Source organism: Miscanthus floridulus, chromosome 5, assembly GCF_019320115.1.
Source record: "Miscanthus floridulus cultivar M001 chromosome 5, ASM1932011v1, whole genome shotgun sequence".
NCBI lineage: Eukaryota > Viridiplantae > Streptophyta > Magnoliopsida > Poales > Poaceae > Miscanthus > Miscanthus floridulus.
In genome coordinates this window covers 86,809,972-86,821,641 of record NC_089584.1, presented here as the reverse complement: position 1 = coordinate 86,821,641, position 11,670 = coordinate 86,809,972, and the positions used below count along the sequence as shown (strand labels likewise).

Genomic DNA, 11,670 nt, shown 5'->3' with positions numbered 1-11,670 from the left:
TTGTAGTTCAAGGACTCAGATAGGAATGCTTCAAAAGTTTGAGGACACAACGTGCATTTTACTCTTTTTTTCTTCAGATACACACTATTTAAATGCACACAGAACGTTACCAAAACCTCATTCAGATACGGAAAAAGGAGTGTTCAAACCGGGGCACCACTCAACGAGAAAAGTGACTGAAGTGCTACCATAGTGACATCATCTATTCGATTGCAGAAGTCTACCAACCAGCAACATAGGGCAGGTACGGATCACTGTCCATCTAAGTAGAACATGCTTGGGTACACCCAGAATGGCTGAAGCTTGATGTACATGCCCCTGCGGTACTCAAGGTAAGGGTTAGTGGAATCATCCCAAATGGCATCTGTATCACCACCCAGCCCATGCAAGACCCATGGTTGTGTATAATGAACATAGTACAGGCAGTTGCTTCTCCCGCCCCATCGTCCTGGGCTCATGCAAGAGAATGCTGGGCTCCGCACATCATCACCAACAATGAGGGCATCATTCTCCAGCTTCACCACCTCCACCCAAGTTGCAGGTTCAGTGGACATGTCCAGGCGGGTAGGCTTTGTAGTTGACAGGTGCTCCAGATGATGTGCTCGAGTAGTAGTTGTAGTTAACAATTAGAAGCATGCCGCTACATGCCACCAGACAAGGTTGTGTATATGGGTATCCATGCATGTTGTCCAACCACACAGTTGCTATCTCCTGCAGACCAAGCTGGGGGCGAGTGTAGAGCCTGGGGTGGGTGTCCATCGCGATGAATTGACTGTTGAACTCCACAATCTGCACAACTGCATAATTAAGATTGAGCTGTAGTTTTGACCAAGAATCACTTCCAATCAGCCAATCAAGCAGACACTGACCACCCCGTTCTAGTTGCACGCAAACTAGGAGGTGTGAGTTTGGTGATGCAAGGGGAGTTGTCTGCATGCCAGAGTAGAAATAAGTGTTGTCGCCAAATGGAGCTGTGGAGGTAAAACTTTGGCACCAGTGAACACATCCATGATAAGACAATTTCTGCCGTGACCACAAATCAGCTGCCCATAGGAAGAGCCGGCAAAGTTCAACTTCTCAAATGTCTCTTCAGGAATCTGGCAGCGGAGGGTACTTTTCATGTTGGCTGGATCAAGGACCTGACACGTGCGGAGCTCGTTACCATCATCACTTCTGGAAGGTAGATTAGGAGCACGGACACTGATATGGGGCCGGACGACGAGAGGCGGGAGCAGGGTGCAGAATGTGGATTTAGATGGGTATGAGGCAAAAGCGGCACGCCAAGAGCGGCAGGTGCTAGCAAAGCTGAGGAGCTCAATGAAAGAGCTCAACAGAAGAACAATGGAATGGAGCAGACCTTCTGGAGATCTGCCCACCCTTGAGGTCCATACACAGCAGGGGTTGTAGTGGAGGCAGAGGTGGCATCGATTTTGCTAGGGCTTTGCATGATGTCAGACTCTCTGCAACAAAGTAAAAAAAAAGTAAACAAGTTAGAACTGAATCAAAAATGAAAAATAGACAGTAAACTTGCTAGAGACTTAGGTAACATGCAAACATTTTAATCTATATGTGTTGTACAGTACCGATCTGAAGCCATTTGTTAAGTTGTTATACACTGTTGCGTACAAGGAATTCTATGTGCTGGGTGAACCCTAATGTTCAGGCAAAGCCAGATCGAAAAAATACAGTTTTTAAGTCTTGTTTCAATTCTAACTTTTCGTCAAAGACTACCTAAACCCATCTCTATTTTCAGAACATAATATTTAGGATGACCTCCACATTAGTGAAGCATGAAACAAAGGTGAAACCTATGGCAAAATGACCAATTATGTGCTGCCGTTCACAGATCAACCATGGCATACAGAAAATACTTCAATATCCTGAGCTGAACCCCCACCTAACATAAAATTGGTGTCTTTTATCGTAGCCATGTGAGGCATGGCATACATCTTCTTGAATCTACCTGATCAATGAGAAGTCCATCTACGGCAGAGCCAGAACTCAATGGAAACAAGATACTAATGAAATTTCTTTGCTTGGTTTGGATTAAGAAATCAGAGCACTGTAGAAAAGTCACAAATGTGCCAAATGAATTAAAAAGAAACTAGGAACTAGGTGCCAGAGCAAGCCTTTCTACTACCTACTAGATATTATCCTACAGGCATCTGAAATCACAAAATTTGACGTAACACACACAGTATTTTTTTTGCTCTCCAGATTAAAGGCTCCCAATCCTTGTTCTCCAGATTGAAGGCTCCCAATCCTACTTCCTACTTGCCTAGTCTGCACCTATGTTGCCCGGACACGGATACGGGTATCGGATACACGGATACGCTATTTTTTAAAAAAAAACAGTGACATAGGGATACGCCTAGAATTTTTTTTAATAATAATAATTAATAACTATACATGATTTAATATGAAAATTGAAAACCACAGCCACAGCATAGTAAGCTGAGTGCACAACTTAATAAGGCCATAGCCAAGAGACATGTAGCATAACAAACAATTTAAGTTCACAGCTTAATAAGGTCACATCCACAGACCACACGCACACATCCTAAACAGCCTTCTCCAAAAGCTATTGAACGCACGGACAGTCGAGAAACTGAATAGTTACTTACCGACTGAATCTTGCTGGAGCAGGGGCGCAAGGCTGCAAGCCTGCAACTGTAGGGGCCAGGGGGCTGGGTCACCGCTAGCAGGGAGGGGGCGCCGCTGGCCGCTCGCTGCCCTGCCGCCGGCCGATTCGACGGTGAGCCGCCCAGGGATGCTCCTTGCTCCGTCCTCTAAGCAGGGGCACACCAGCATAGAGCTGCAGCAGTAGGGGACAGGGATCTGGGACTGGGCGGGTCGCCGCCGGCCGCCGGCCGCTGACCGCCGTTCGCCAATCGCAAGTCGCGTAGGGCCCTCCAGGGCAGTGCGGCTGTGCGGGAGTTGCGAGACCGCGAGCACCGTGCGGGACTGCGGGTGAAGTCCTGAAGGGGGAATAGGTCACTCGTGGGAGGTAAGTTGGGCTGGTTTTCTCTCATGGGCCGTATCCAAGTCGTCCCAACCGTGTCTGATACCTACGTATCCAGTTTTCCCAGTACGGCCTGGATACGTGTCCCAGGCGTATCCGGGTCTGCACAAATGCCACATGAGTGAAAGAAATGATGCAACGTTTGTTCAAATGGCATAATAAATACTCAGTAACACGCCAAAACATATTATACAATAAGTATTGTGCTTCTGAATTTAAGGAGAGCAGAGCCCTAACATCAGGATATAAAGTGGACTTCAGCAATGATAATCCAAAGTCAAGCCCCATGACGGCTGCTAAAACACCTAGCTGCCACAAGGAAAACTACTAGATTTACTGACAACAATGATAAGAATTAGAACCTGAATCAAAATTAGAAACACCAGTGCACTGATACTGCTCTTTTTTTTGCGAGGTGATACTGCTCATTTTCAGATTAACCGTGACATACACAAAAAAAATGAGACTTCTGTTCGAGACATCAAAGCGTGTCTTAATGCTACCTTCGTTCCATTTTATTCCGCGCACACACATATCAAGATTCAAACTTTAAAAACTTTGACCAATAATTAGGTTAATAATTTTTAACTATTATAATACAAACTTTATATGATTAGATTTGTAAGGAATTATACTATCCAATAATTATAAGGAATTATACTAGCCAACACTGCTGCTGAGATAGGAGTAGTTCTATTCTAGCCACATTAGTTGTGGGGTATCATCCCATTCAAAATGTACTCGATCAGGTACGGTCTATCGACCCATGACCCGTGCATCCTACAATCACACCAAAATCCAATTGAAACCTAAACGTAGTATCTCGATTCAAGATGAAACCACAACAATAAACACGTGAGGTAGTTTCTCGGATTGGTTCAAGAAACCGAAGGCTTAGGGAGAAGGCACACGTATGTGAAATGAACCGAGAAAAAAAGAGACCGAGGGAGAAGGAAACTCGGGTTTAAGTGCCAGAGAGAGGGAAGGTTTAGGACTTGCTTAAGAAGTAGGCGGCGATCGGCGACGATGGCGCCGCAGCCGGTGTCGGCGCCTTTGCCTGCGATGACAGTGTCCATTCCAGAAGCATCGCTTCTCCTGCTTCCTCGCTCCCTTTGCTCTGTGGTACGCAATGGCGGACCTAGGATTTAGGTAAGACTTGGGCCAAAATTCTAGTAGCCAAAGCCAAAACATTGGAGTTTTTATAAGAATCTAGCTATCTACTTAATTTAGTTGCCCAGCCTTATGATCTATTTGATCCCTATTACTAATAGTTAGTTGCTAAAAATTAGTTGAGGAACTGTTTAGATCCTCAAGTAATAAGTTCAGTTAATGTGTTACTCTTACCTACCAACAGCCAACAATTAGCTATAGCTGGTTTCTCGTAACTATAACACAACTAATAGTTAACTCGGCATATTCAAATAGGTAGCACTAGCTCTATGAGATCTCACATCCCTCATCCCTTATAACCGACTATAGGAGATCTCTCAAAATCAATCACAGTATACAAGAGTGTTGTGCTACAACGGATTACTTAAAACTCATCCTTTATACTCTCTCCATCCAAAATAAGTCATTCCAATTTTCTTAGAGAATCGAAACATCTCAAGTTTGATCAAATTTAGATAATAAAATAATAACATCTATGTTACTAAATAAGTATAATTAGATTCTTTATTAATTGTATTTTTATAGTAGACCTATTGAATGCTATAAATCTTTATAATTCTCTCTATAATTTTAATTAAACTTAAGATGTTTTGACTCTAAAAAAAAGTTAGAATATCTTATACTCCCTCCATCCCAAATTGTAAGTCATTCCAAGAATCTTGGAGAGTCAAAGCATCTCAAGTTTGACCAAGTTTATATAATAAGATAATAACATTTATGATACCAACTAAGTACCAATAGATTCTTTGTTAATTATATTTTTATAGCATACCTATTTGATGTCATAAATCTTTGTAATTTTTTTTATAATTTTGGTCAAACTTAAAAAGCTTTGACTCTCCAAGATTCTTGGAATGACTTACAATTTGGGGTGGAGGGAGTAATTTGGAATGGACAGAGTATTTGTTATTACACATGATGCCCACATATTACATGTTATAGTCAAATCCATTTTTCTTCTTTTTCCTCACAGGAGGCCTTCCTCCTCTCCAGCACTCTCCTCGAACGATCCAACAAACGGAATGACGGCTAGCGGTGCGAGGCCTGACCGCGAGGGCTCGGTGATAGGTGGATGGTGGATGCACGACCTCGGGAATCGACAGGAGGTTTCTTAACTCCACGCTAACCTATTGCTTTTTGCACTGTTGAACGGGTCAAAAATTTACTCAGCATCCTCTAAGTTATTATACTATTAATACGTCGTTAGAAGAAAAAAATCAACTAGGTAGAAAAGCTGGATGTTTGGCGATCCTATTTTCTTGCTGCCCTCAAGAAAAAGAAAATTACATCCTCGTCTAAAAATTACTACTCACCGGGGGCATGGTTGGGTCGAACGCGCGGTGGCTGCCCACCGGCATCGCCTCCAGAGTCCACGGCTAGTTGTGCCAGGTCCACCGCTGCCAGTAGCAACAGCATCAAGCCATCGATGCGTTCCATTCAATGGAAATCTAGAATCTGGATCGGCCAAGGGGCAAGGGCCAACCCTGCATCACGTATTCACATGTGTCTGTGTGGCCTGGTCTCCGGCGACGCGTGGTGGAATGGAGCATGCGGCAGCGGACGAGTAAAAGGAAACAGCCCCAACATCATTCTCTCCCCCGATGGAACCACTCACTAGCGAGTTGCCCGCTGCTTTCACTCGATCTGTTGGAATAGTGAATGGTCCATCTCTTTCCATCAGCTTAAATTTTTTGGTTGAGTTAGTTGGTACAACTTAATATAGTATCAAAGTCAGAGGTCTTGAGTTAGAATCCTAGTTAACGTAATTAAAATAAAATAATTGCTGCTCGCTCCTATTCTAAGTGTGAGGCCTGAGGAAGCCTCCACGTGAGGGAGAGTGTTGGAATATGAGGAAGCCACAACATGAGGGAGAGTTTTTGAATATAAGTGAATTGCCCATGTCTCCTTATTAGCTTAAGCTTTTAGGTTGAGTGGTTGGTGCCATCGATGAAAGACGCACACGAATGCATGTCGCCTGTGAGAGGCATCAGCTGCTGCTGTGAGACTGTGAGAGGCAGCTGCCACAGCAACAGCCGCTTATAAGGTTCCTATCTACCGCATCTCCCGCTCTTAAATCCACATGATGACGTATTGACGTGAAGCAGAAACGGCGGCCAAGATGGTTCACACTTCACACGGCGAATTTGTTGTCCACCGTCTCCCCCTCTGGCATTCCTGTCTGCTTTCTTCTTCTGCTTCGTCCCCTGTCTCCACTCTCCGCTACACTCTGCCACAAGCTCACATGGCCCCCCATCCGCAACGCTAGCCTGAAACTCTCGCCAGATCTCACCATTTCAGACCCTTCCATCGTCGGACGCGTTGTAGATTCCTTGGAGGTCAAAACACCTTACCAGTCTCTGAATGACATTCAGAAACGTGCTACGGATTTCAGCTTGAGCAGCCGAGTGAGTTGCCCCCATTCTCTTTCACATCCTCCCTCCTTTGTATCAGCCATATTATTATGCTTTCTCGAGTTTAATTCTCTGGAGTCTGGCATGAGCCCTTCTCTTATGGTTTCTGCAGCGTGTTCCTTCCCGAGCCAGCTCCCTAGCTTCCTGATGGAGCCATCATCGTCTTCCTCCCGCCGCAGCAGACCTCGCGGTTCCGATCCTCCCTCTCCCACGATACGACGTCTACTGTGTCTCCTACTCTTTGTTCTTCAGACCTGCATCCGCCCGGCCCCGGCGGTATCAGCAGCGGCAGCCTCGCCGTCGCCGTACCTGGTGGGCGTAGGGAGCTACGACATAACGGGGCCCGCGGCGGACGTCAACATGATGGGGTACGCGAACGCCGAGCAGGTCGCGTCAGGAATCCACTTCAGGCTCAAGGCGCGCGCGTTTATCGTCGCTGAGCCTGAGCCTGAGCCTGGTGGGACTGGGAAGCGCGCCGTCTTCGTCAATCTTGATGCCTGCATGGCGTCGCAGCTCGTCACTGTCAAGGTGCTCGAAAGGCTGAAAGCAAGGTAACACCCCTTCAATCTCTCTTCATCCTCATGGCGATGGTGGAGCTGACTGTCAGGACCTCACTACTCCTACTTCAATTTGCCAGGTACGGTGACCTTTATAATGAGAAGAATGTAGCTATTAGCGGAATCCACACTCATGCTGGGCCAGGAGGTTATCTGCAGTATGTAGTTTATATTGTCACATCTCTCGGGTTTGTTCGCCAATCATTTGATGTGATCGTCAACGGCATTGAGCAGAGTATTGTTCAAGCTCACAGTAACCTCCGTCCTGGTAAAATATATGTAAACAAAGGTACAAAATTATCCGTGTCTTCCAGGAGTCCAAGAACTTCTGGCACTATAAATGTGATACCTCAACTAGTTGAATTATTTATTTCATAATCCACTTCTGATCATTCTCAGAATCTCTTACAGTGGTTGATCAACGTCCTCAAGTTTTTATTAGACATCCTAATCTCTGTCATGGTTGCTACAATGGTTTTTTGGTTATTACAAATAGAGTCTACATGACCGATGCCAGGCACATGATTTTCAGGTGAACTCCTTGATGCTGGTGTGAACCGCAGCCCGAGCGCATACCTGAATAACCCAGCTGATGAGAGAAGCAAATATCAGTACAATGTCGATAAAGAAATGACACTTATTAAGTTTGTAGATGGTGAAATTGGTCCAATTGGGAGTTTCAATTGGTTTGCAACCCATGGGACATCAATGAGCCGTACAAATTCTTTGATTAGCGGCGACAACAAAGGTGCAGCTGCACGTTTCATGGAAGATTGGGCAGAGCAGAACGTTATTCCAAAGCAGGCAGTTCATGTGAGTTCTGGGCATCCGCGAAGAGTCTCCGCACTAATTCCTGAACCAAATGAGATAAGTATGTTGCATTGCTAGTGGTGGATGAGATTATGTATCAGATTAAAATATCCAATATATAGGTCCTGGCTAAACTACTCTTTTATTGGCTTTTGTTTTTCAGCTGATGACGACCTAATACGATTGGCATCATCCTACAAGGCCTCAGGTGGTAGGCAAATATCAGGTTCAAGTATCGCCACGCGCATTCGAAGCACTGAACAAAACAAGCTCAAATTTGTTTTTGCATTCTGCCAGTCAAACTGTGGAGATGTTAGTCCAAATGTCTTGGGAGCATTTTGTACAGACACCAACCGTCCTTGTGACTTCAATCACAGTACATGTAATGGGCAGAATGAATTATGCTACGGACGAGGCCCAGGGTATTCTTCCGCTTGCATACAGATTATTACAGTTGAAGCTTTCATATTCTTATTTACATTTGGAAGAACTCATTATAGATTAATCCTTTAATTTAAATTTTGCTTGTTGCAGATATCCTGATGAATTTGAAAGTACTCGTATCATTGGCAATAGGCAATTCCTCAAGGCTGTCGATCTTTTCCATTCAGCTTCTGAAGAAATACAGGGCAGCGTTGATTACAGGCATACCTACCTAGATTTCTCGCAACTCGAAGTGAATGTTTCTGCAAGTACAGGAGGTCAGCATCCGACGGTGAAAACATGCCCAGCAGCCATGGGGTTTGCCTTTGCTGCTGGAACCACAGACGGCCCTGGAGCTTTTGATTTTAAGCAAGGAGATGTCAAGGTTGGTCCTACTGTAACAATCAAACACTAGCTTCACAAATTTCGTTGGCGTGCTATTGACTGTTTTTTTACGTAATCCTTCGTTAGGGGAACCCATTCTGGCGGTTAGTACGAGATGTAATTAGGCCACCCGGCACAGAGCAAGTGAAATGTCAGGCTCCGAAACCTATACTGCTAGATACCGGTGAAATGAAGGTTCCATATGATTGGGCAGTAAGTCTTCCTATTTCTCTTTACGAGCATATACAGTACAAGCTTGTAAAATATAACATTAGCTGAGTTGAGGCTTAGGGCGCCGCTGCTATTGTCGCCGGCTGACTAGATAAATTAATATATCCACCTGTTTTGCTGCTCCTCTCCGTATTGGCTGTTGGAGAGAGGCAGGGACGAGTTCGCCTTGGTAGCTCCGAGCTAGCGACGAGTTAATCGCTAGAGAGTATTTTTTTTTATCTGTTTTATTGCCTCCATGTCACTCTGAGCTAGCGAGGAGTTTGCTGTTGGGGACGCCCCTGTTCACTTGAACTTATCAGCCGGCTTATCGGCTAGAATTTACAGTATTTTTCTCTCACAACAAAACAACTTTAGCCCAATATCAACATATTTATGATCGGACACGTGTCACTGGCTATGAGTCATAGACTAACTGTCAGTCTGTCACTGACTCAGAACCAAGTAACTATCCAACTGCATTTGCTCAAATTTCACTGTCCTCTATTGAATTATGTGTTTTTATATGCAGCCTGCGATACTTCCAATTCAGATCATAAGAATCGGTCAGCTAGTTATCTTGTGTGTCCCTGGAGGTATATATTCCTGATTCTTTGGCAGTGCATGTGATGTCTTGATCTACTGACTTTCCTTATGATATCCAAAACTCATATCATGATGTTTTCATGGTTATTTCGGTTCAGAGTTCACAACAATGGCTGGGAGGCGGCTACGTGATGCTGTCAGAAATGTGCTAACAAACAGTGGTCAGTTTGATAACAATGTTCATGTTGTTCTCGCGGGGCTAACAAACACCTACTCTCAATATGTCACAACTTTTGAAGAATATCAGATTCAAAGATACGAGGTGTGTATTGTTTTCTTTAAAAGAAGAAAACATTGAATGAAATGACTTAATTTTGCTTGACATCTGTCTTCCCACGGTGTATTTGTTAGTTAAGTACTTAAGTGTTATGAACGACGTATAGGAATATGAAGTAAAAGAATCAAGCCACAGAGGAGACACACGATTTAACGTGGAAAACCCCTCCGATGTGAAGGGGAAAAACCACGGGCACCAGCCAGCAACAATCTCACTATCTCAAGAGTTTTGGGTTACACGCCTCCGGCGACGGGCCTCCGCTTCGCTCCGTCAGAAGCCTGGCCTATATCTTGGAGTGAATTTGGAACAACTCCAACATTAAGTATATGAATTTTAACTACCTTATATTAGGAATATTTAACAATCTCATTGGTATCGCTGAACTGCACTTGGTCCTGTTTCGTCTGTTGTATCTTTGCATCTCTGTCTTTTGTTGTCATATTTTTTTTCCCAATGTAGAAGTCAAACAATAATAGACATATTCATGAACATCCTTATGTACTTAATGGACATTACAAATACAGACTAATGCGTTTTTGCAGGGAGCATCCACGCTGTATGGTCCTCACACCTTGAGCGCCTACATTCAAGAATTCCAAAAACTTGCTACAGCCATGGTTACAAACAAGGAGGTCCCAACAAATCTGCAGCCTCCTGATCTACTAAACCGGCAAATTGGTCTGCTCCCAGGTGTCATAGTCGACGATACACCTCCCGGCGTCACGTTTGGAGATGTCAGGTCGGATGTCCCTGCGAACTCAACCTTCAGGAAGGGCAGCGTTGTGAACGCTACATTCTACTCGGCCTGCCCAAGGAATGACCTCCTCACCGACGGTACCTTCGCACTCGTTGAGAAGCTGGATGGCGGCAGCGATTGGGTTCCTGTCTATGATGACGACGATTGGTCGCTGCGCTTCAAGTGGTCAAGGCCTTTGCCGGTGAGTCCAATGAGTTTTGCAACGCTAGAGTGGACAGTTCCAGAAGATGCCCCATCCGGTGTTTACAGATTGAGACATTTTGGTGCCTCTAAGCCCTTGATTGGGTCCATCAACTATTTTACAGGCACCTCTAGTGCATTTGTAGCACGTTAAGTGTTTTTTTTCCTCAAATACACAAAAGACTTACATATCACTGTATTAAGGTAGAAGAGTTTTGAATACAACACATGTTCGGAAACAGTACGCGTACACTACACCTATAAAATTCACACCATCCAAAAATATTTTACAATGTTTTCCCTTTAGTTTTTACATGTATATATGTATTTGATGTTAATAACATCATCCCCTGTCATTTTAAACCGCTGTTCTTGTTGGAAATACACGTAATTTTTTTTATTTCTATAAGAGGCAAAAGTCATTAACAACCGCTGTTGTACTAAATTCAAACAGCACTGATAGACAGTAATTCAAGCCAATAGAATTGGTGGTCTCCCTCCGATCCATACAAATAAACAGTCCATACACGCAAGGAGTTTTTTTTTTTTTTTTTTTTTTTTTTTTTTTTTTTTTACCATGGAAGAGATCTCCATTACTCATAAACCAACGCCAAATCTTTGGCTACAAATGACCGAATACAAAGCAGAATACTGTCCAACACTGGATCAGTACCGTGACTTGAACTCGCCCCAAGGGCAGCTAAATTGTGGGCTACCAAATTACAATTACGGGAATTATGAACGACAACATAAGCAGCGAAATTGCTAGCCAAGAGGTTTTTGAGTTCCCAAATGAGGCCACTTGCTGAAGAGCGATCAAAATCCGAAGAGGTGACGGCCTGTACCACCATCGAGACATCAGTTGC

At 44.2% G+C, this 11,670-nt stretch overlaps 1 protein-coding gene and 1 pseudogene across 3 annotated transcripts; one reads left to right on the top strand and one right to left on the bottom strand.

Moving 5' to 3' along the window:
* Positions 1-106: 106 nt before the first annotated feature.
* Positions 107-1,447, bottom strand: LOC136450179 (uncharacterized protein At1g65760-like; annotated as a pseudogene).
* A 4,982-nt stretch (positions 1,448-6,429) lies between these two features.
* Positions 6,430-11,056, top strand: LOC136450178 (neutral ceramidase-like). 3 transcript variants are annotated; one of them, XM_066450525.1, is made up of 10 exons: positions 6,430-6,597; positions 6,716-7,154; positions 7,241-7,449; positions 7,693-8,031; positions 8,134-8,392; positions 8,505-8,778; positions 8,865-8,990; positions 9,517-9,580; positions 9,689-9,852; positions 10,410-11,056. In XM_066450525.1, the coding sequence occupies exons 2-10, from the start codon at positions 6,751-6,753 to the stop codon at positions 10,956-10,958; spliced, it is 2,388 nt and encodes a 795-aa protein (XP_066306622.1). In that variant the 5' UTR covers positions 6,430-6,597; positions 6,716-6,750; the 3' UTR covers positions 10,959-11,056. The 3 variants fall into 3 exon arrangements, with proteins under 3 accessions (XP_066306622.1, XP_066306624.1, XP_066306623.1); XM_066450527.1 differs by lacking the exon at positions 10,410-11,056 and adding an exon at positions 9,974-10,400; XM_066450526.1 differs by lacking the exon at positions 8,865-8,990.
* The last annotated feature ends 614 nt before the right edge of the window (positions 11,057-11,670 follow it).